The 24,642-nt window shown below is 39.1% G+C and overlaps 1 protein-coding gene across 1 annotated transcript; it reads left to right on the top strand.

Annotated features, from left to right (window-relative positions):
- Positions 1 to 308: 308 nt before the first annotated feature.
- Positions 309 to 22,753, top strand: mphosph8.L (M-phase phosphoprotein 8 L homeolog). Its single transcript, XM_018247742.2, has 14 exons — positions 309 to 677; positions 6,937 to 7,089; positions 7,520 to 8,359; positions 8,883 to 8,979; positions 9,576 to 9,836; positions 10,047 to 10,175; positions 10,272 to 10,360; positions 11,484 to 11,624; positions 13,135 to 13,221; positions 15,122 to 15,276; positions 16,376 to 16,530; positions 16,918 to 17,045; positions 18,531 to 18,614; positions 21,795 to 22,753. The coding sequence occupies exons 1-14, from the start codon at positions 495 to 497 to the stop codon at positions 21,834 to 21,836; spliced, it is 2,544 nt and encodes an 847-aa protein (XP_018103231.1). The 5' UTR covers positions 309 to 494; the 3' UTR covers positions 21,837 to 22,753.
- The last annotated feature ends 1,889 nt before the right edge of the window (positions 22,754 to 24,642 follow it).

Raw genomic sequence — 24,642 nt, 5'->3', positions numbered from 1 at the left:
TTCATTAGGGCTTTATTCCCCCAAGCTCAGCGGCATCATTAGACTGGGACTGACAAACAAGTCTGAACTGAAACCCGTGCCCTAGAGAACTGGGGCCACATGTCAATCCTATTAAACCGCCTCCACAAACCCACACAGACCAACCTGCGCATGCGTATGTGGAGACAGGAAGTCACGCATTGCCTCAATTTACCTTTTACAAAAAAAAAAAAAAATACCTACCGCCCAACTAGAAACTAAAGCTCGGGACTTTCGGATTGGCTTTGCGCTTCTTTTCATTAGACATGCCAACCAATCACAGCTAGCCTATTTGGCGTTCATGAACGCCTTACGCTCAGTGACGTTGATTGGTCGAGAGGAAGTGTCCGGCGCTCGGTGTCTGGTCGGTGATTGGTTGAGGCCCCCATGTCCCCTTAGAGACGTATAATGGAGAGGAGTGTGTGAGTGTGGCGCAGAAGGATTTTCCAGTTGTCGTCAGTCCAGTCCGGGGCATCATGGCGGAGGTCGAGGGGAGCAATGCTGTATTATCTGACGCTGCTGGAGCCAAGGAAGAGCCTCCGGTGGTGGCTGGTGTAGTAGCGGGTGCAACGGCTAAGGCTGAACCAATGGAGAGCGAGCAGGAGGACGAGGAGGATGTGTTTGAAGTGGAGTCTATCCTGGACTCTAAGATAGAAGGGGTGAGTTGTTTGTGTCTCTTGTGCTGTACACCCCCCTAAATACATAGTGTATCCTTCCCATATCTCTGACATTTCTCTCCAGCTTTTGGGGTTTGAATCTGGTTGTAGTTGGACAAGAGCTGAGCTGCACATTGTAAGGTCTGTATGTGTCCAGCATCAGGGGAGTAAGTGCAGAGGAAGCACTGGGCCCATCATTTCAATAAATATTAGTAAAACAGATCTGTAGACATGAAACATTTGCTGTGGGGCCCAGTAATATATAGTTATGCCTCTGTCCAGCATTCTCAGCTTGGGCCTCCCTGCCCTCATCTTAAATCCACTGGCTGCTAAATTGCCAGTTGCTGGGGATGCTGGGAGTTGTAGTAAAGTCACAGTGAATGTGACACAGCAAGTAGTGAGGCAGCATCTCTTATGTCTCTCACAGGCCTCTTGGGTTTATGTCGCAGTCCATAGTCTCACAAGCAGCTGAATCTGTTCACATATAAATCAGAAATGATGATTTGTTTACATTGCTTTGCTTCTGGATCAATGTGTGACCTGCAGGAGGGCTGTACAGTCACAGCACAGATACGTGTGGGGGATCAGTGACGATGCTACTGTCTATGTGGGCTTTACTGTGCCCCAGTGCCAGACAGACTGGCAGCATTCTCTAGTCTATTCTAAGTGCCAGTCATTTCTATAGTGCGCTTCATTAGACAGAAAATCAAACAATGAATGTGCTGTACTATTGCTCTCACAGTGACATGAGCCCTGCCCGCTGCAACTCCCAGTCTGTCTCTCATTCATGTGCTTATGCTGTGCAGTCTCAACGACAAAGAAGAGAACAGAGTACCGGAATTATAGCATTATAGCAAAAACACATCTTTTTTTTCCCTTGTATCTGCAGCATTAAAAAGCTAAAGTGGAACGGACACCGTAGCACTTGTTTAGCCCTTCCATTATTGCTCTCAGATAATTTCCCACAGTGAGAGGCTGCTGATATTGCTGCGCTTCTCTCATGTCGGATCAAAACAAAGATGTGGGTTTGATGCAGTGGGTCCACCCTCGGGAGCCATAAAAAAAGCCGGTGTTATTGGAAATCTATTCAGTGTTTGTCACATTGTCCTGCTGCTATTGAAACAGAGGAGTCAGAAATATATATATATATTTAGATTATATATATATATATATATATATATATATATATATATATGCATAGAATGGACCAGCACACCGTTTTCTTCAATCAAACGTGTTTATTCAATACACACTGATGCACAGTGTGTATTGTGTATTGAATAAACACGTTTGATTGAAGAAAACGGTGTGCTGGTCCATTCTATGCATGTATAAAGACTTTGACCGAGCACCCGGCCTGGAGAAAAAAGTGGACAGAGTGCAGGTGTTTGTACTATAATATATATATATATATATATATATATATATATATATATATATATATATATATATATATATATATATATATATATATATATATATATATATATTTTATATTATTTTTATATATATATATATATATCGCTTCTGTTGATTTCAGATTGTTCACCAGAAATAAAGACTTTTTTCTATTGCTTTTAATTTTCTATTTGCAATCGTTTTTCTAATAATGAATCAAAAAGGTACATTTTTTATCTTCTAAAGCAGCTCTGGGAGGGGGGGGGGTCGTCAACCCTGCAAACTGTTCTAAATTGATATATTTAGTTGATACATTGCTTATCTTTGTCCCCTGCTGAGCAGAACTGAGTTTCATTCAAGGCAGCTGTTAGAATTGATACGATAGTTGCTAATATGCCAAAGATGCAGCTGAGAAATGTATCAATTAAGTTGGTTTCTGATAGATCACCAGTAATAAAGACTTTTTCCATTTACTTTCTATTTTCTATGTGTGACTTTTTTTGCTTATATTGAAGTGTAAAGTATTTTTCATCTTCTAAAGCTGCTCTGGGCGGGTCACCGACCCTGTAAACTGTTCTAAATTGATACATTTAGTTGATACATTTCTTATCTCTGACCCTGCTGGGCAGAATCCCTGGATTTCATTAAGGGTTAGGCCACACTGGGTGTTTTGGGGAGATTTGGTCGCCTGGGGACTAATCGCCTCGTCTTTGCGGCGACCAATCTGCCCAAACGCCTTCCCTCACTCTGCACCGGCTAAAATGAAAAAAAAAAAACGCCGGCGCTAATCACATGCACTGCACGGTGATTTGTTTTCCGAAGTCGCCCAAAGTTTCGGTGCCTTCGGAAAACAAACCGCCGCATGTGATTAGCGCCAGGGTTTTTATTTTAGCCGGCGCAGAGTGAGGGAAGGCGTTTTGGGAGATTGGTCACCGCAAAGACAAGACGATAAGTCACCAGGCGCCCAAATCTTACTCTAAAAGCAGCTGTTAGAACTGATACAATAGTTGCTAATACTCCAGAGATGCTGCTGGGAAATGTATCAACTAAATGTTGCAAAATTGTAACCGCGAGTCTGCGCCGGATTACTGAGCTGCCAGACAAACACCAGACACAAACATTCAACTTTAAACTTAAATTTTGAAACAAATGTTAAAAAATAATAAATGTGAAAATTTAAAAAAAAAAAAAAAAGATTTCTGGGGAACAATCTGAAAACAATTGAACTGAAAAAAGTGTTTGGAAGTTGAACAACCCCTAAGTTTTCTCTCATTTTACAATGTTGTTTTGTGGTCCCACCTATATATTATGCTTAATAGATTTTTTTCTGGTCCACTGAAAAAAGTAAAATGGGGGTTCTACTGCATTTGCCAGTTGTATAAGGTGCAGCTGCATCTGGGCCTCTGCTAGTAGATAGGGAAAGCATTAGCAAGACTGTGTGTGGCCTGTATCTATGGGAACTCACTGGACTTGCCTGTTAATCTTGTGTCCTGAGTTAACCTGATTAGTGCAGAACGCGGATGACAGCCACATGTATCTTACTAAGTATCACCTATGTTCCAACACAGTGAGGTCTGTGCAGAGAATTGCACTTTCAGTTATAAGATTGTGTGTATACGTGTGTTTCTGTACATATTCTGCATTGTTGGTGCCCAGCTGAGAAGGGACACGCTCATTTAGAATCAATTGATAACATGCTGGCAGCAGTCAGGGGCTCTGGCTATATGTCTCTGACTATTTTTCTGTTATAGAAATAGATAGTAACTAACCTAGCATAAATCCAAGTTAATAGAGAAACAATACTTTTCTATTAATGAAATGATTTTAGTAATTTTAAGGCATTGGAGGAACGGCACTTTGCCCAGAAAAACTTGAATAGCAAAGAATTCCTTGCTTTATCCCATATTTGTGTTGGCTATATTGTGCTCCCCTCCCTTTAAAGGCAATGGCATACAGGATTACATAGGGGTGCTAATGAGTAATTAATGCAGAAATCAAGTAAGGGACCTGTTATCCAGAATGCTTGGATAAGAGGCCTTGCCATAATTTGGATCTCCATACCTTAAAGGGGTGGTTCACCTTCAGGTTAACTTTTAGTATGTTACAGAATGGCCATTTCTAAGCAACTTTTCAATTGGTCTTCATTATTTATTTTTTAATAGTTTATGAATGATTTGCCTTATTCTCCTGACTTTTCTAGCTTTCAAAAGGGGGGTTTACACATTTATTGTTATTGCTACTTTTTATTACTCCTCTTTCTGTTCCGACCCTCTCCTATTCATATTCCATATTCTCATTCAAATCGATGCATGGTTGCTACGGTAAATAGGGCCCTAGCAACCAGATTGCTGACACTGCAAACTGGATAGCTGCTGAATAAAAAGTGAAATAACTTAAACTACAAATAATAAAAAATGAAAACCAGTTGCAAATTGTCTCGAATATAACTCTACGTCATACTTAGGGGCCGATTCACTAACTTCGAGTGAAGGATTCGAAGTTAAAAAACTTCGAATTTCGAAGTTTTTTTTGGGCTACTTCGACCATCGAATGGGCTATTTCGACCTACGACTTCGAATCTAAGGATTCGAAGTAAAAATCATTTGACCATTCGATAGTCGAAGTACTGTCTCTTTAAAAAATACTTCGACCCCCTAGTTCGCCATTTAAAAGCTACCGAACTCAATGTTAGCCTATGGGGAAGGTCCCCATAGGCTTGGCTAACTTTTTTTGATCGAAGGATATTCCTTCGATCGTTGGATTTAAATCCTTCGAATCGTTCGATTCGAAGGATTTAATAGTTCGATCAAAGGAATAATCCTTCGATCGAACTATCTGCGCTAAATCCTTCGACTTCGATATTCGAAGTCGAAGGATTTCAATTCCTAGTCAAATATCGACGGTTAATTAACCCTCGATATTCGACCCTTAGTGAATCGGCCCCTAAAAGTTAACTCAAAGGTGAACAACCCCTTTAAGTCTACTAAAAATCATTTGAACATTAGATTAAGCCAATAGGATTTTGCCACCGATAAGGGTTAATATCTTATTTGTGATCAAGTACAAACTACTGTAGTTATTATTATTATTATTATTATAATTATTATAATTATTATTATTATTATTATAGTTAAAAAGGAAATCATTTTTAAAAACTTTTTATCCAAATAATCTATGTGAGACATCCTTCCTGTAACTTGGTGCTTTCTGGATAAGGGATATCAAAGTTTTTTTTCTTGCACCTGCTTTTAAAGGAGATATTTTGTGTAAAAAATAACTACGTACCAATGAGTTATTCTAATTTAGACATAGAAGAATTGTGGTTAAAAAAGTAGTGTTTCAGGCTGATTTATTGAATATTTCTGCAAAAACCCCTAATAATCCCTCCCTTCACTTCCTGCTCCTTGATTTCCCAGGCTGTCAGGGGAGCCAGCAGCTCTTGCCTCACTGCATTGTAGGACAGAAACTAATCAGCAGCTAGCAGGACCTGATAGGGAACTGAAGCTTGTGTGACTGCAGGGCTGTGATTGGCTGTCCCCTCCTACTGTGCTTTTGGCAGGGCCCGTTAGGACACGCCCACCCCTCATTTGAAACACAGACAGGGACCAGTGAACATCTATAGAGAGCTTCAATAAAGGGGTTATTTTTAAAGATAATATTAATTTGTAGCACCATGTAAAAGCAATACCATATATTACTCATAATTGCCTACAAAATTAGGGTTTTTTCATTTATCCTATATGTCTCCTTTCACATAATGTAAAGTATAATAATAATAATAAAAAAAGAGGGCCTTTAAAGGGGTTGTTCACCTTTGCGTTAACTTTGATTATGATGTAGAAGAGTGATATTCCGAGACAATTTGCAACTGGTTTTCATTTTTTATGATTTATATTTTTTTAAGTTATTAAGCTTTATGTTCAGCAGCTCTCCAGTTTGCAGTTACAGCAGTGTGGTTGCTAGAGTCTAGATTATCCTAGCAACCATACACTGATTTGAATTAGAGACTGGAATATGAATAGGAAAGGCTTCAATAGAATGATGAGCAATAAAAATTGGCAATAACAAAATATTTGTAGCCTTACAGAGCATTTGTTTTTTTAGATGGGGTCAGTGACCCCCATTTGAAAGCTGGAAAGAGTCAGAAGAAAAAGAAAAAATAAGACCAATTGAAAAGTTGCTTCGAATTGACCATTATAGAACATGCATAGTTAACTTAAATGTGAACCACCCCTTTAGATCAGTATGAAGATACAAGCAATGATGATCTGTCTGACTACTTTGCTGAGCTGGCTGACTACTGTTACTTTGTATCAACAGCCATCTGTTCTTAGACTGCATCCTCCAAACCCCACAATTCCCTGCACATGTGATTTCAATAAGGAACAGAACATCACTATGCAATGCATTGTTGGTTATGTAGTTCCTGCATGCTGTCTGTAAGCTGTGGAGAAGTTGTTACAATTTGTAACATCAGTGTTTAGTCCCTCCTTCCCTGCCAGGATTTCAAATGATGCAGAAAGAGAAGAACTGTTGAACAGCTGGATTTCAGCATAGAAAATGTGATGGGTATGTTAGGGGTTTCTGTGTTATGTGGCCTCTTTATCAAATTTTGGTTGGCAAGCCGGGATTCTCCTGTAATTATACAGTTGGATTTGCATGGTGTTCATGATTTAGACCTGTTACTAAATAACTAATACATATTATTAGCCTGAACAAATAAAAAGGTGCACACTGTTTTTTTCCCCCACAATGCCAGCATAATAACAGCCTGGAAAACTATGTTTTGCTTTACGTTTCTGCCACCCTCATGTCCACCTGGCAGTTCTTCATTAGATTTCTTTTTTTTTTTTTGGTTTTCCAGAGTGAAGTGTTATACCGTGTGAGGTGGAAGGGATATGATTCCGACGGGGACACATGGGAGCCAGAAGCCCATCTTGATGACTGTAAGGAAGTCCTGCTTGAATTCCGTAGGAAACAGGCAGAAAACCAGAAACCTGTCAAGAATGAAATGCCGGTAATTATAAACGGATGAGAAAACCAAGGCTACTAATGCTTCTTGTATCACTCCTGTCCACCTGTCATGGCTGATAGTGAATGAAGAGTGATTTGAGCTCCGCACTATCCAAATTGGTGACAGGCAGACACTGCTTTTTTTTCCAAAACTCATAGAACAATGATTCTACTTTGACCCTGTCCTATAATTTCCTTTTTACTTCAAATTAACTATTTCCTATTTGTTTAATTTATAAACTTCAGCTTTTATTTTATGTACTTATTTACACTAGAGCATGTCTTTCTGCTCCCCCCTTCCCTTAATTCTCAGTTTTTTCCATTTTGGATCCAAACCAGAACATTTCTAAACTTTGCTGTAACAATTGTGTTACTCATTCCCCTAATCCCAGGCTACAGTGATACTCATCCCCCCTAATCTCTTTTTACTCCAGAAATTATCTCCGAGTGATCTTTTTGAGGCAGATTCCGGGGATGAGCAGAGTGTCCAAAAGGCTGATTCCCCTCCAAAAAAGAAGAAAAAATCCAGAGAGGAAGAAGATGAAGACTTGACACCGGAAGAGATGAAAAAGAAAAAATCCAAGTCTGGTAAATGTAAGGAAAAATCAAAGGCAGAGGCAGAGCTGTCTGATGGCTCATCCCCAGACCTGAAACCAAAGAAGAGAGTATCCGAAAGCAAGGAAGATTTAGGTTACAAAAAGCAAAAGAAGGATGATCTCAAAGACTTAAAGAAGACAAAAAAAGATGATGTAAAAGACCCAAAGGTCAAGGGGAAAGATGAATTAAAAGACAAAAAGCAGAAAAAGGACAAAGTGAAGGAATGTGACCCCCCAGCTTATGCCGTTCAGGCTTCTGAAGACCTTTCCGATTCAGTTAGTGTGAGTTCAGTTGTATTAACTGAGGAGAAAAAACAACCTGCAGAAGAGCAAGAGGAAAAAGAACAAGAGCCTATTCAGGATCTGCCAGAAGACACGCCAAGTGAGTTACACATTATGGAAGAGGAGGACGACGACGAGGATGAGGAGATGAAAGTTAAAAAGAAGAAGAAGAAGAAGCACAAAAAACTAAAGACTGAGAGAGGTGAGGAAACCAAGGCCTTGTCTTACGAGCTGCAGATGGATAAAAAGAGCACTCAGAAAAAGCAAAAATCACTTGAAAAGCTTAAAGAGCTTTCTATATTGGAAAGATTTGCACCTCTTCCTGCGCCAGTTCAGAAGGGCTCGCGAGCAAGTGTGGAAGACAAGGGAAGGAAGTCTGTGGACTCAGTACCTGAGGTATGAGACAAAGTACAAGAGAAAATTAATAAAGGGCATTTACAAATAAATGGCAGCGCCTATTTCATGACAAAGGTGCATGTTAAAGGGAAACTATTTTTAGGGTTGCAGATATATGATGAGTACTTCTGTGATTAACACTTACGGGGTCGTGTATGTATATGTGTGTGTATATATATATATATATATATATATATATGTGTGTATATATATATATATATATATATATATATATATATATATATATATATATGTGTGTGTGTATATATATATATATATATATATATATATATATATATATATATATATATGTATATGTAATTCTCTTCTGCATTACTTTATAATTTCTGTTTCATTTTTGGATGTAAAACACGTCATGTGACCCTAGTTCTGCAGCCTACCTGCAAGAGTGGTGAGACTTTATACTGCATAGGCCTAAGCTATTAATGCCTTTTTAATCTTTTATTTGCAGTAACCTATATATTCTTGTGTACACTTGGTAACTGACTGATTTCACTCCTAGGAAAAAGAAGTTAAAAAAACAGACGCAGGAAAAGAGAAAACCAGGAAGAAACAAGACTTAGAAAAAGAGAGCAGAAAAGAACAGAAGGTGGTAAAGGGTGAGTCTGCTTGAATTTGCTTAAGCATACATTTGGTGTATTGAGTTTGATTTCTTCTGATATTAAAAGCTACAGACGAGGGCTGCGTAAAATCACACTCAGGCTGCCAAAAAAAACCTTCATATAACTTTCCATTGAATAGCATTGTAATTGAAAAATGCAAAATTAACAACTTTAGTTCTGTATATGCCAGCTTGTTTCAGATTTTCTCAGACCCCGTCTCCAGTGGTATGGTGGATTAGAGGAAGACTGATATATGCAGAATTTAAAAATGTCAACTGGCAGTTATAGGCCTGTATTTTTAACATCTGTAGTAAGGAATAGTGTGGGTAGAGTCTTTCCCAACTCGCAACTGCACCCTTCCAACCCTAACCTGGCCTGGCCCACTCCAACCCCTTTATTGACCCCGTGGTGACATGACATGAGAGGGGTGGGTCAGGCACAAGTCTACAAATTGACGGCCGGCAGTGTGAGCGACCCCAAGATTTTTTTGCAGTAGCCAGCTTGCGGGTTTCAGGCAGGCCCACACATCACTAGTGGGGAAGTTATTTGGGAAAAGAAAATGTATATTTATTTCTGCATGTCTATATTTCCAGCTGTAAAGGAGTCCAAGAACATATTTGATGCATTCACAGTAACTCCTGAAGACCGAAATGAATGCACAGAGTCGTCTAGAATAAAAGAGGAGATGCCAATTATAGACTATAGACCAGTGGAAGAATGCAAAACTAAGGAGCTAAAACAGGTTTTCAAAGAAAGACAGAACTCTAGAGATGAGAGTGAACCATGGGCATTTGCAGCTTCAGAAAGGGATCAGGAGGTTGCTGACCCACTGTCTCTAATGCATGATAATACTGGTATGTACGAGTCCCAATAATATCATCTAACATACACGGTGTCTACATTTCATGTTTATGAAGTCATAATATTCTACTGATCTCTCTAATATTCATTTTAACAAAACCATTTACACAGTAACCTAGGGCAGTGAATTTGATGACATACATACCCATCCAATTCCCTCAACTAATATAGAGATTGATTCTTATGTATGGTGTTTATTTCAGCACCTTTGGTGAGTAAAGCACAAGTTAGTTTAGCAATGGATCTACAGCTGGAGTGGATGACTCTGGAAGACTTTCAGAAGCACCTTGATGGAACTGATCTGATTCTTCCATCTGAAGCTATATCGAGTAGTGAGTATCCCTCTTCTAGCAGTTTTTCTTTCTTCCTCTGCCCCTCAGATTTTCATTAAGCTCTAAATCTTTTATTTATTTTTTATTTCTCATTAGGTGCACTGAAAGATGCTGTGAAAAACGGAGATTATGTAACCGTAAAATATGCACTTAACTCAAAAGAAGAATATGATTTAGAACAAGAGGTAATTTTCTGGTTATTCATTTTGTTTTTCACGTCGTGACTCCCTCTCTGCTTTCCATTTACTTCATTAGACTCATGCTAACAATGCACCCGTTATTAAATTAAAGGGGAACTATCGTGAAAATATAATCTAAGCTTCAGCATACTGAAATAATAAGTTTTCTAAATATAATCAATAAAAATGATGTACCATTTCTGAAATAATCAAGTTTATGTTCACTATTCCTCTCTCGGCATCTGTTTCTCTTCATTCTGTTTTCATGCAGCAGTTGGGTGTCAGCTATTTTATTAACAGATCCAATATATCTTATGGGGGGGGAGGGGGCTTTTGCCTAGAAGATGTATTAGAGCTCACTCTATTAAAATCACCATACATAATGGCTCTCTACATGCAGGATTTGTGCAAAAGGCAGTTATTTGTTAGATTTTGTTTGTACTTGAATCCGTTATTTGAGTGAGCTCTAATAAATCTGCTAGGAAAAGGAAGCCCCCCTATAAGATATATTGGATCAATTATCTGACACCCAACTGCTGCATGAAGAGAGAATGAAGAGAAACAGATGCAGAGAGAGGAATAGTGAAGATAAACATGATTATTTCAGAAACAATGCCGAATATTTAATTGATTTTATTTAGAAAGTGTCAGTATGATGAAACTCGTATTCAATTTAAATTTTTGCGATAGTTCCCCTTTAAATGTTAATGATTACTTAGCCCTCAGTGCCTCGCCTCCATATTTGCCACATAATTCTTACATACAGTAGAATAGTGATGTGCGGGTCGAGAAAACCTGAACCTGGACCCACACCAGGCTTCCCCACTCTATTTATAGATTTGCCCCGCCGATGACATCACAAGAGGGGCGGGGCAGGCGCGAGCCTATAAAACAGAAAGCCGTCTAAGGTGTCGGGAGGGGAGAGCAGGGAGAGGAGCTCAACTCAAACCCACCTGCAACCCGCAAGATGAGCAGCGAGGCCGACCCGCACATCAATACTGTAGAAGGTGTTTTATTTTACTGTTTGTGGTAAAGAAATAAGTTGAGGTCAGAAATGGAGGGAAGGTTATTGGACAGTATTCTTCATTGTCGAGTGAGTAAGTGAACAGGCAATGTTTCTTTCCCGTAGGATTCTAGTGGGATGACACTCGTGATGTTGGCCGCAGCAGCAGGGCAGGACGATGTTCTTCGGCTACTGATAAAGAAAGGAGCAAAAATTAATTCTAAACAGAAAAATGGGACAACTGCTTTGATTCATGCTGCTGAAAAAGTGAGTGTCTTTCCTTCGCTTTTCCTGTGTTACTTTTGTTATTGTTGTTATTGCTTGTTAAAGGAGTTGTTCACCTTCCAACACTTTCAGTTGTTTTCAGATTGTTCCCCAGACTTTTTCCAATTACTTTCTATTTTTTATTTTCTACAGTTTTTCCAAAATCTGAGTTAAAGTAGGGTAATTCAGGCGCAGACTCTAATCTTACAATTGTGCAACATTTAGTTGATCCATTTCTCAGCAGCATCTCTGGAGTATTAGCAACTATTGTATCAATTCTAACAGCTGCCTGTGATGAAACTCATGGATTCTGTTCAGCAGGGACAAAGATAAGAAATGTATCAATTAAATTTATCAGTTTAGAACAGTTTACAGGGTCGGCGACCCCCTCCTTCCAGAACTGCTTTAGAAGGTAAGAAATTACACTTTACACTTCGATATTAGAAAAACTGTTACACATAGAAAATAGTGTGATCTATCTGATCCCAACTGAACTGAAAAAAGTGTTGGATGGTGAACAACCCCTTTAACAAGGAAGTGAGTGGTTCCGATTGATAATTGTCTTATCCAGGAAATGGAGAAGCACTTCCAAGCATTTTGTTACTCGCCTGCCCAGCTGCCCCATGTGCCATTGCCCTTAAAGTGTTCCCAGGCAGACAATCTGGCAGTTGTTATACACTACTTTTGTTGGTAAAGTCCCTTTCTTTTAAGGAACAGTAACACCAAAAACTGAAAGTGTATCAAAGTAATTAAAATATCATGTACTGTTGCTCTGCACTGGAAAAACTGGTGTGTTTGTTTTAGAAAAAATACTATAGTTTAAAATAAACAAGCTGCTGTGTAGCAATGGGGGCAGCCATTCAAGCTGAAAAAAGGCTCAGATAACAGACAAAACATCATTCTATTGGACTGTGCTATGTAACCTGTGTCTTTTCTCCTTTTTTCCAGCTTGGATGGCTGCCCCCATGGCTACACAGCAGCTTGTTTATATAAATTATAGTAGTCTTTCTAAAGCAAATCCAAGTGTTTTATCAGTGCAGGGCAACACTGCATTACATTTTTATTACTTTAAAAAACTTTCTTTTTTTTCAGTGTTACTGTTCCTTTAACAAGCATAACCAACACTGAGATTAAAGGAACAGTAACAGTAAAAAAATTTGTGACGAATCCACTCTAAACTGCATCAATAACAGCTCTATTGTGCATAAAGTTTATCATATTCAATGCTTTGCCCAAAAACATATTAAATCTCTGCTTCCGGATGTACACTGTAGAATGGCGAAAGGGCAATTCTGCAAAATCCGAGGTGCGGCGCTCCACATCTCTGCCTAGACTACTGTGAAGGTGCAGTGGGGATAACCTATACTTTCTAAGAATTTTTTAAAAATAGATTTTACGTCTATACATATATCTTTTGAATAAAAATTGAATTGTTAAAAAAAAAAAAAATAGATTTTACATTTGCACGTGTGAAAATGTATAACGCTAACTTTTTATTTTTTTATTTTTAAAGAACTATTTAACAACCGTGGCACTTCTTTTGGAAGCTGGTGCTTATGTGAATGTGCAACAGGCATCTGGTGAAACTGCTCTGATGAAGGTAATATTGTTTTCTGTGTGGGTTTTAGGATTCTGTTAATTGCAGATAAAGTGCAACGAATCATGTTTTGCACTTTCTTCTGTTTGATTTTATGGTTCAGTATGTTAAAATATCTGTTATTATACAGCTTACATTTTCTGTAGGATTATATAGCCAAACTGTATTGCTTTATGCTTCTTCCCATCGTGAAGTTTGTTCTATGTGGGCGCTTGTGGGAATATAGAATATAGTTCTGTACCTACAGCCATTATACCATGTGCAAGTTTACTGTACCTGTGACCTCTGTTCATGTTTATCTATGGTTTCCAATGAATCCTCTCCTAGTGTGAATTAAATCTAGTTCAATGGTTTACACTCCTGATTATTTTCCACACATGCCCGAACAATTAAGTATGATGGGTGCCCTGTAATCTATAAATACTGGACTGATCTGACTACATATATATAACTACTCAAGATTTACTACCCGGAGTCCTAACCCCTGAGTTCTACTTGTTGGGTCTGGTACAACTCTTAGGGTCAGGCCACACAAGCAGATTCGGGGAGATTAGTCGCCCCAATGACAAATCTCCTCTTCGGGGCGACAATCTCCCCGAACTGTCTTCCCCCTGCCCTCCGCCGGCTAAAATGAAAATCGCCTGGGGGAAGGCACGTGCGGTGCTTCGTTTTCCCAAGTCGCCTGAAGTTGCTCACGAAGAAACTTCGAGCGACTTGGGAAAATGAAGTGCCTCGTGTGCCTTCCCCCAGGCGATTTTCATTTTAGCCGGCGGAGGGCAGGGGGAAGACAGTTCGGGGAGATTGTCGTCCCGAAAAAGAGGAGATTCATCGCTGGGGCGGCTAATTCTCCCGAATCTGCTCATGTGGCCTGACCCTAATAAGAACTCTACTTTTCTATTGTAAAAAGCTAATCACAATTAAATGGATGAGCTCTGCTCCTCCTACAGTGAATGGATGGATCACCTTAGTAAACAATAGACTTCCAGAGATAAAACTGACATATATGGTTAGACAATGCCCTCAAAAGTATGAAGCAATCTGGGGCCTCTGGCTGGAAATCTGCCCAGAGACTGATCCCAATGTATGAGCCCTAAGACAAGGTCATTAATCACTCGGAGAACTGATAAGGTAAACCCCACTTGTATTTGGTGGCCCTCTCAAGAACCTGGAGTCTTCTTGGACTATTATGAGCCTCAAACGTGTGCCCCCACTACAGTGTAAACTGTATACTCTAAACCAGGGGTCCCCAACCTTTTTTTACCTGTCAGGCACATTCAAAAATAAAAAGAGTTGGGGAGCAACACAAGCATGCAGTTCTTGGGGTGCAAAATAAGGGCTGTGATTGGCTTTTAGGTAGCCTCCTATGTGGACTGACAGCCTACCGGAGATTCTGTTTGGCAGTACATGTAGTTCTTATACAACCAAAACTTGTCTCCAAGCCTGGAATTGAAAAATAAGCCCCTGCTTTGAGGCCACTTTGAGCAATGTCCAAAAAATATGATGGGTGGCCCTTTCATCCGTTTTGCTGATGATCGCTTATTTACAACAATATTGTCAACGGCAAAATGGATACCAACATGTCCTGATACTGTATGAGGGAGGTTGAAGTCTCACAAGTAGATGTCAGCCATATTAAAAAATGGCCCATGTGTACCCATGTGATTAAGTGCTTTGTTGTGCAGTGAATCTGGTACCTACGTGATGCATTGTGTGCACTGTGATGAGTTTATTAATAAAAATGCAAATATGGTGGTGTCTCGGCAAATGCAGTGAAGCCAATTCTCAGGATTAATCTGAACAACCTGATTTTACTGGACACCCAAAGCCATTCCTAAGCTTCGCCCATTATATAAACATTAATATCCATGTGTAACAAAACCATTGTTCTCTCGTGTTTTTCCAGGCATGTAAAAGGGGAAACTCGGATATGGTGCGGCTCTTGCTAGAATATGGCGTCGACTGTAACGTACTGTCCAAGCACCAGGGCAACGCGTTGCAGTTTGCTAAGCAAAGCAATAATGTGATCTTATATGAGATGATAAAAAACCATTTGGAAACGTAAGTATTTATTTTCCTCGGTGTCTCCATCGCTATCTGGTAAATGTCGTCTTGTTACACCGCAAAATAACTAGGCGCTGTATTCTTCTTCTCATTGTAACACTGACTTGAATTGGCTCAGTTCAACTAAACTGCACAACTGCTTGTCTACACAATAATATTAATAGCAGTAAAAGGTGCCTTTGTTTATCATGAGTTCAATTAAAAGCCCTGTAGGAGTATCCATAATTAGTATCCATAATTAGTATCCATAATCAGTATCCATAATCGTAATTTGACTTTTGGGCTGGACATGTCTGTTGTTATAACCAGAAAACCTAAGGTTTGTTCTCTCTTGAGCTAAAAAGGCCAAATACGGAGATAGATACTAACATTTGTTTGGTCTTTGCACTGTGCCGGTTCACAGCTGATCTCCCTGCATAAAAAACGTCTGCTTGACTTTGCACCAGGAATCTAATCATCAACCTTGCAAGGACCAAACATGGAGTAGCTTGTACCATTAGTATCATTACTCTACTGTGTGCCTGGTATCATTAGTATTATTACTCTACTGTGTGCCTGGTATCATTAGTATCATTACTCTACTGTGTGCCTGGTATCATTACTATACTGTGTGTCTGGTATCATTAGTATCATTACTATACTGTGTGTCTGGTATCATTAGTATCATTACTATACTGTGTGTCTGGTATCATTAGTATCATTACTATACTGTGTGTCTGGTATCATTAGTATCATTACTATACTGTGTGTCTGGTATCATTAGTATCATTACTATACTGTGTGTCTGGTATCATTAGTATCATTACTATACTGTGTGTCTGGTATCATTAGTATCATTACTATACTGTGTGTCTGGTATCATTAGTATCATTACTATACTGTGTGTCTGGTATCATTAGTATCATTACTATACTGTGTGTCTGGTATCATTAGTATCATTACTATACTGTGTGTCTGGTATCATTAGTATCATTACTATACTGTGTGTCTGGTATCATTAGTATCATTACTATACTGTGTGCCTGCATTACTAATGTATGTTTGTCTGTGCTTCTAGGTGGCACAATTATCACTAATCTAATTAATGTCCCATTAGCCTTTCCAGAGTAGTAGAAGATGCAATTAAGGATTACTTTGACACTCGCCTTTCTCTGCTGGAACCAATCTTCCCGCTTGCTTGTCACCGACTCTGCGAGGGACCAGATTTCTCTTTGGATTTTTCCTACAAACCTCCATTTACTAGCCCAGAAGGTAAATCTCTTACTGAAATCACTACCATTAATTTTTGCTTTCTTCTGACTCTCTCTCCAGTTTCAAAATGGGTTGTCACTGACCCCATCGAAAAACAAAAGCTCTGTAAGGCTACATATGTATTGTTATTGCTACTTTTTATTATTCTGGCCTCTCCTATTCATATTCCAGTCTCTTATTCAAATCAATGCATGGTTGCTAGGGTAATTTTGACCCTAGCAACCAGATTGCTGAAACTACAAACTGGAGAGCTGCTGAATTAAAAGCTAAATAACTCAAAAACCACAAATAAAAAATGAAGATCAATTGCAAATTGTCTCAGAATATCACTCTCTCCATCATACCAAAATGTTGATTCATTTTTGTTTATGTTCTTATATTCAATAGGATCTGGGATCCTCCTGTTTGTGTTCCATGCAAACTATTTTGGTAAAGAGGTGGTGGTGCGACTGTGTGGACCATGCAGTGTGCAAGCTGTAGTATTAAATGATAAGTTCCAGCTGCCTGTATTTTTGGTAAGTATTTTCCCCCTATGTGGCTTTGTTAAAGGGATTCTGTCATGATTTTTATGATGTCGTTTTTATTTCTAAATTACACTGTTTACACTGCAAATAATTCACTCTAAAATATAAAGTTTCATTCCTAATCCAACAAATGTATTATTTTTTAGTTGTAATATTGGTGTGTAGGTGCATCTCAGGTCATTTGCCTGGTCATGTGCTTTCAGAAAGAGCCAGCACTTTAGGATGGAACTGCTTTCTGGCAGGCTGTTGTTTCTCCTACTCAATGCAACTGAATGTGTCTCAGTGGGACCTGGATTTTACTAATGAGTGTTGTTCTTAGATCTACCAGGCAGCTGTTTTCTTGTGTTAGGGAGCTGTTATCTGGTGCCCTTTCCATTGTTCTGTTGTTAGGCTGCTGGGGGAAAGGATGATATCACTCCAACTTGCAGTAAAGAGTGACTGAGCACAAGTCACATGACTGGGGGCAGCTGGGAAACTGACAATATGTCTAGCCCCATGTCAGATTTCAAAATTAAATATAAAAAAATCAGTTTGCACTTTTAGGAAACAGATTTCAGTGCAGAATTCTGCTGGAGCAGCACTATTAACTCATGCAGTTTGGAGAAAAAAAACCCCATGTTTTCCCATGACAGTATCGCTTTAAAGAATAGTTTCGGTATCACTGATCCTGACTCTTGCGCTGCCTGCAGCTGTTACAACTCCTGTGTGTGAGCAGCATTCTGTCACTGGCTCAGCATCTGCCCCCTCCATTCACTGAATACAGTCTGAATACAGACATTCTCTTCCCTCAGTGAATGGAGGTGCTGGAGCTGAGCCAGATCGTGATTAAGGCTTCTCTTGTTACACACAATCCTTATCACTGCTGCCAGGGTAGAAATGTGAGCAGCTGCAGTCACGTATCCCCAATGGAAACACTTAGTGGGACTCTATAGGCCTGAGATGCAACTCCATCGTCTGTCCTGTTCTCTCCGTGATCATCAAACGGTTATTTTTAGGCAAATCATTTATATAAATGCAGAAAATTAACTGCCTGGTCCATAGGGAAGTGAAGGCCAGTTTGCTAAATGCATTTTATGGGTTTTGTTTTTGGGGGAAAAGCGTTTTCTTATTTTGTACAGTTATGGACCCATTATCCAAAATGCTCAGGACTAGGGGTTTTTCAGATAACGGATCTTTCTGTAATGTGGATCTTTATACCTTAAGTCTACTAGAAAATCACGTAAACATTAAATAAACCCAATAGGCTGGTTTTGCTTTCAATTAGGATTAATGATATCTTAGTTGGGATCAAGTACAATCTACTGTTTTATTATTACAGAGAAAAAGGAAATCATTTTTTAAAAATTTGGATTATTTGGAGTCTAGGGGAGAAGGCCTTTCCGGAATTCAGAGATTTCTGTATAATGTGCTTCCGGATAACGGATCCCACACCTGTACAAGAATGAGCTGACCATTCTCAATTGTGTTTTCTTCTAGGATGCTCATTTTATTTATTCCTTCAGCCCTGTGGCTGGCCTTAATAAACTCTTTATCCGACTGACAGAAGTTCCAGCTGCAAAGGTTCGTCCTTTTCATAACTGTATTGTTATAAATACATACATGACTATGTGAATATATATAATAGGGATAAACTGAATCTAACATTCAGTTCGGGATTCAGCCTTTTTTAGCAGGATTCGGGCAAATACTTGTGCCTGGCCGAACCAAATCGGAATCCTAATTTGCATATGTAAATTAGTGGAGGGAAGGGAAATCACGTGACAAAATTGTCACAAAACAAGGAAGTAAAAAAAAATCCCTTTCCCGTTCAGTTCGGTAATCTGTCATATCTTTCATGAAGGATTCGGTGAATCCCTAATATACAGTTTGGTCCATAAATATTTGGACAGACAACTTTTTTCCAATTTTGGTTCTGTACATTACCACAATTAATTTTAAATGAAACAACTCAGATGTAGTTGAACTGCAGACTTTCAGCTTTAATTCAGTGGGTTGAACAAAATTGCATAAAAATGTGAGGAACTAAAGCCTTTTTTAACACAATCATTTCATTTCAGGGGCTCAAAAGTAATTGGACAAAATAAAAAACTGAAAATAAACTGTTCATTTCTAATACTTGGTTGAAAACCCTTTGCTGGCAATGACAGACTGAAGTCTTGAACTCATGGACATCACCAGATTCTGGGTTTCCTCCTTTTTAATGCTCTGCCAGGTCTTTACTGCAGCGGCTTTCAGTTGCTGTTTGTTTGTGGGACTTTCTGTCCGAAGTTTAGTCTTCAACAAGTGAAATGCAGCTCAATTGGGTTCAGATCAGGTGACTGACTTGGTCATTCAAGAATATTCCTCTTCTTTGCTTTAATAAACTCCTGGGTTGCTTTGGCTGTATGTTTTGGGTCAATATGAAACACCTCCCAATCGATTTCACTGCATTTAGCTGGTTTTGAGCAGACTGTGTCTCTGAACACCTCAGAATTCATTCTTGTGCTTCTGTCCTGTGTCACATGATGGATAAACACTAGTGTCCCAGTGCCACTGGCAGCCATGCACACCCAAGCCATCACACTGCCTCCCAAATGTTTTATACATGACTAGACATTAAGCCCGTTAAATTAACGGGCGCTAGAACATATGTAGTCAAACATTCGCCAGAGATGGTCCGTGGGGTACATGTGCAGTAGCGCAATCCCACGGACACAGGGACTGGACGCAGAGACACTTCAACTTTATTATATAGGATGTGCTATGCTTTGGATCATGAGCTGTTCCACACCTTCTCTATACTTTTTTCTTGCCATCATTGTGGTAGAGGTTGATCTTGGTTTCAAGAAAAAAGTTGTCTGTCCAAATATTTATGGACCTAACTGTATAATATAACAAAGTACAGCACTTTGTACGTTCATTTGATAACACTAAAGTGTATTTATTGTTTCAAAACCCCAACACTGTCTGGTTTTTGAACCAATAAATACACTTTGGTGTTGTTGAAAAGACCTGCAAAGTACGTTGTAAAATAACTGCATTACTGACACCCAGTTTATTGATTTATTTTTGGGAGTGTGCTCCTGTTTTTTATATATCATCTACACAAACACATACATATATGTGCTCCTGTTTTTTATATATCATCTACACATACATATGTATATATATATATATATATATATATCTATATCTATATCTATATATATATCCTTATGTATACCAGCAGCAGCACTCACGCTTCACTTTCTTTATGTGCGGTGCACGTCCAAACGAGGGTTCCGGCAATTCCTCAATATAAAATGTAAGCCCTCACATCCTAATGCAAAAAGTTGTATTAAAGAGTAAAAAACTTATACATCACCATTTTTGTGCACATTTTACAGCAACATTTCGAGGCCAGACAAGGCCCTTTTTCAAGCCGTGTGAACAATAAAATCAGCAAAGTCCATACAGATTTTTAAAGTCCATCAACTATTCTTTCGATATACCACGTACAGGGTTGTCGCCACAAATGCTGTATAAAGCAAGCAAATGTATATAACGTTATAGCGATATAATAAGCAACATATTTACTGAAGAGCAAATTCCATAAATCACATTAACAAGAATAAATATAAATTAAAATCTTTATTTAGACCAAGTGGATGGAGTGAGTTTGATTTCTTTATCCACCAAACCTCTCTGTTTTAATTTCAACTCACAATCGCCTCCTCTTTTTAAAAGGGACACCATGGTGATGTACCATGTGCGTTTTTTACCCGTTGATACAACTTTTTTGCATTAGGATGTGAGTGCTGTCTGTTCTTTTACAGGTCCGCACTCTTAGGGCTTTTTGATAAGTTAAAAAGATGATTTTATTGTAGTAAGAGACTGAGAAAGGCCTGTGACCAGGCCGAAACGTCAAAGTAACAATTACATCTGCAATATATATACATGAACTGGTGGGAAACAAGCAGTCTTACTGACGTCATGCATGGTTGCTAGGATGTCCTGTATGGTTGCTAGGATGATTTGAACCCTAGCAACTAGATTGCTGAAATTGCAAACTGGAGAGCTGCTGAATTAAAAGCTGAATAACTAAGGACAAGGAAAGGCAAAAAAATAAAATCCAATTTTTACTTTCTTTAATGAAAAAGAAACCTAATATACTTTAATTAAAAAATGTGTACAGTTTTTATTAGAAACCTGACTGTATGCAGTGAAATTCTCCCTTCATTTACTGCTGTGGATAGGAATTGTCAGACGGTCCCTAACTGCTGAGCAGGGAAACAATCATACTTATGAACAGCAGGGGGAGCCCCCGCCTTACTTCCCAGCCATGCAGAACTCAAGCAGCTTTGTTTATGACGATCCCTAAGCAGCCCAGACCACACTGAGCATGTGCACAGTCTTAGTCTTGCAAAGATGTTTAACAAAATTACAAGATGGTGACCCCCTGTAGCCAACTTTGAAAGCATAAATTATTTGTTTGATTAGGCTTGTGGTGCAGTAAGTTCATGTTTATGTTTAGTATACAAAATACAGCATTTCTAGCCTTATTCTATTTTAGACTTTCCTTGTCCTTTAAAAGCTACAAATAATCAAAAATGAAAATCAATTGCGCTTTATCTCAGAATATCTCTCTCTACATCATACTAAACATTTACTCAGAGGCGAACAATCCCTTTAAAGAGTTGCCTCTATGAATTGTGGAGATTATAGACAACTTGACACTGTTATACTTTATTTAAACCACATTTCCCCCATTCTTTGTTCCAGGTAAAGCTGCTAATCTGCGCGTATAGAGTCCAACTGCCGTGAAAACGCCTGGTAATAAAATCACCGTTTTTGGCAACATGACCAGTACACGAGATGTTAATGGATCGGCCTTGCACTGAAGAGACAATAGATAATATCAGATGATGAGGACACGTAGAGCCACTTTATTTTGTCTTTATCCATTCACAACTGGGACTGGGGGTTTTTTTGTTTTTGTTTTCTGGTTATACCAGTCTTTACCCAGAATCAGTGATACCCATTGAGTCTGCCCACACCTCTAATGACCAGTAACACTGCAGAACTGAGGGGGTTAATTGCCCTGAACTGGTAAGAAGTGAGTCTGAAGTTGCTCTAATATCGTTCGTGTAAATAATGGGGGGCGGCCATAGAAACAGCAGAGGTGAATATTCATTCACAAAGACTAATGGTGTTACTCGCCCTATGGAAATATCTGCTTTTATATCCTTGTTATTTTATTATTGGTTATTCAACTCCTCCCACGCAGGACTTTCATTATGCACCTTGTGTCCCGTGTTCAAAGACAGAGACGTTTCTTCTCCTCTAGGGAAACTGCTGCTCTTTGGCTTTAGATGGTGGATCTGTGACCTCTCACGGCTTCCCAGGATAGAAGGGTCATTCATAGACCTGCACTAGATGAAGAGTCCTGGGACTGTGCAGGTGTGTGTGTGTGTTTATACGTAGAGCTGGGGATCTGCTGTTGTGTTGCTTTACATTGGCAGTTGTGTGAGTAGCACATGATGTGGCTTTTATCTTCTTGGCCCTGTAGCCGTATAATGGAGCCCCTTTAGCTGGTCAGAGGTAAGGAAAGGACAGCTATTTCCACAATGTGGAATCGTACGTACACTTGTTTATATATTATGCTTTGTGTAGAGTGATATTTAATGTTAATATGGTACCCGACTAATCACATTGTTTTATTAAATGTGTTGGACAAGGAAGAGCAGTCGAGCCGTGTGTGTATTGAACCCGAACCCCCGAGGAAGTTGTACATTCCCGATCACTTGTCCTACAAGAACTCTATAAAGGGTCCAGTTATCCAGAAACCCATTATCTAGAAAGCTCAGGATTACAAAAAGGGCGTCTCCCACAGAAATGTATGGGATCCCTTATCTGGAAACCCGTTATCCAGGAAATCTTTGAATTATGGGATGCCCACCCCCCATAGACTTCATTTTATCCAAATAATCAGAATTTTTAAAAATGATTTCCCTTTTCTCTGTAATAATAAAACAGTACATTGTACTTGATCCCAGCTAAGATATAATTAATCCTTATTGGAGGCAAAACCAGTCTATTGGGTTTATTTCATGTTTACTTGATTTTCTAGTTGAATTAAAGGGGTTGTTCACCTTTGAGATAACTTTTAGTATGATGTAGAGAGTGATATTCTGAGACAATTTGCAGTAGGTTTTCAGTAATTATTATTGAAGGTTTTTGAGTTATTTAGCTTTTTATGCAGCAGCTCTTCAATTTGCATCTTAAGCAATCTGGTAACTAGGGTCCAAATTACCCTAGCAACCATGCATTGATTTGAATAAGAGACTGGAATATGAATAGGAGAGGCCTGAATAGAAAGATGAGTAATAAAAAGTAGCAATAACAATACATTTGTAGCCTTACAGGGCATTTGTTTTTAGAAGGGAGTCAGAGACCCCATTTAAAAGCTTGAAAGTCAGAAAAGGGCAAATAATTATAAATAATACCAGTTGAAAAGTTGCTTAGAATTGGCCATTCTATAACATAATAAAAGTTACCTTAAAGGTGACCCAGCCCTTTAAAGAACGATTATGGAAAGATCTGTTATTTTGGATAAGAGGTCCCATACCTGTACACGGAAAAGTGAATTGGGCTGCATATGGCAGCTCCCGCCCCACTGCAGGTAACGATGCATTTCACTCCGCACCCCATGATTGTTGCACCCCAGTTTGCAGTTAGTGGGTCAGGTGACTCAGCCTTAGTCTCTTCCCATCGCTTTTCAGAGAAGAAATCGGTGACCGTATTTGCAGTCGATTTGTTCATGTTTTGCCTCCAGGCAAATACCGATCATCCGTGAGAACAGCAATAGTTTCTATTTTTGTATGTCGGTTTATCCGTATAGATTTCCTCTGTTTCAGTACCGTGCTTTAAGAGATGCAAAAATGTAACATACTATAAAAATGGAAAGTAAATGTTTCTGTGAAAGAAAAAAACCTCCAGTTTTCCTTTTGATTTGCTGATCCATTTGTGTATTTTTTGGAACACGCTGATCCACTGTCCAACTCTTGCAACCCAGAGACTTCATCTTCGCGCTAAAGGCCCATTTGTCATTGGCGCTATTATATATCATTTAAGCACTGTCCCTTTAACATGAGATCACATTCTGCATATTGACAGGAATATACAGCTCATTGGCTTCTTCCCTCCAGGAATTTGGGAAGCAGCTCCTTCCCTTTGGCTGTTTACAACTAATGAACAACTAATGATCTCTCCACTGATCCCACGGAGAGCACATGACGGGCCACAAACAGTAACATAGAAACCAACAGAACAGTGGGAAAGTCCTAAGGAGACACAACCTTCACTGCTGGGTTTTTACTTGTTAAGGTTATGGGTTATGCAAAAATCCCAGCTCACCAATCAAATGGGAGTGGCTTCACAGTCCTTGTCATCCCCAAATTCCTCGATAACACTCCGAGGCAAGACGGCAGCACCAACTTCAGCTGAAGTACAGTTATGATCTTTATTGGCTTCATTTTTAAAGGAGAACTAAAGCAGTAGGGCAGATGTATTATACATTGGGGCTCATTTATCAACACTGGGCATGTGTGCCCAATGGAAGTTACCTATA

This window comes from Xenopus laevis, chromosome 2L (genome assembly GCF_017654675.1).
Source record: "Xenopus laevis strain J_2021 chromosome 2L, Xenopus_laevis_v10.1, whole genome shotgun sequence".
Taxonomy (NCBI): domain Eukaryota; kingdom Metazoa; phylum Chordata; class Amphibia; order Anura; family Pipidae; genus Xenopus; species Xenopus laevis.
The sequence above is the reverse complement of the archived record's forward strand: the minus strand, read 5'-3'. Positions and strand labels throughout refer to the sequence as shown.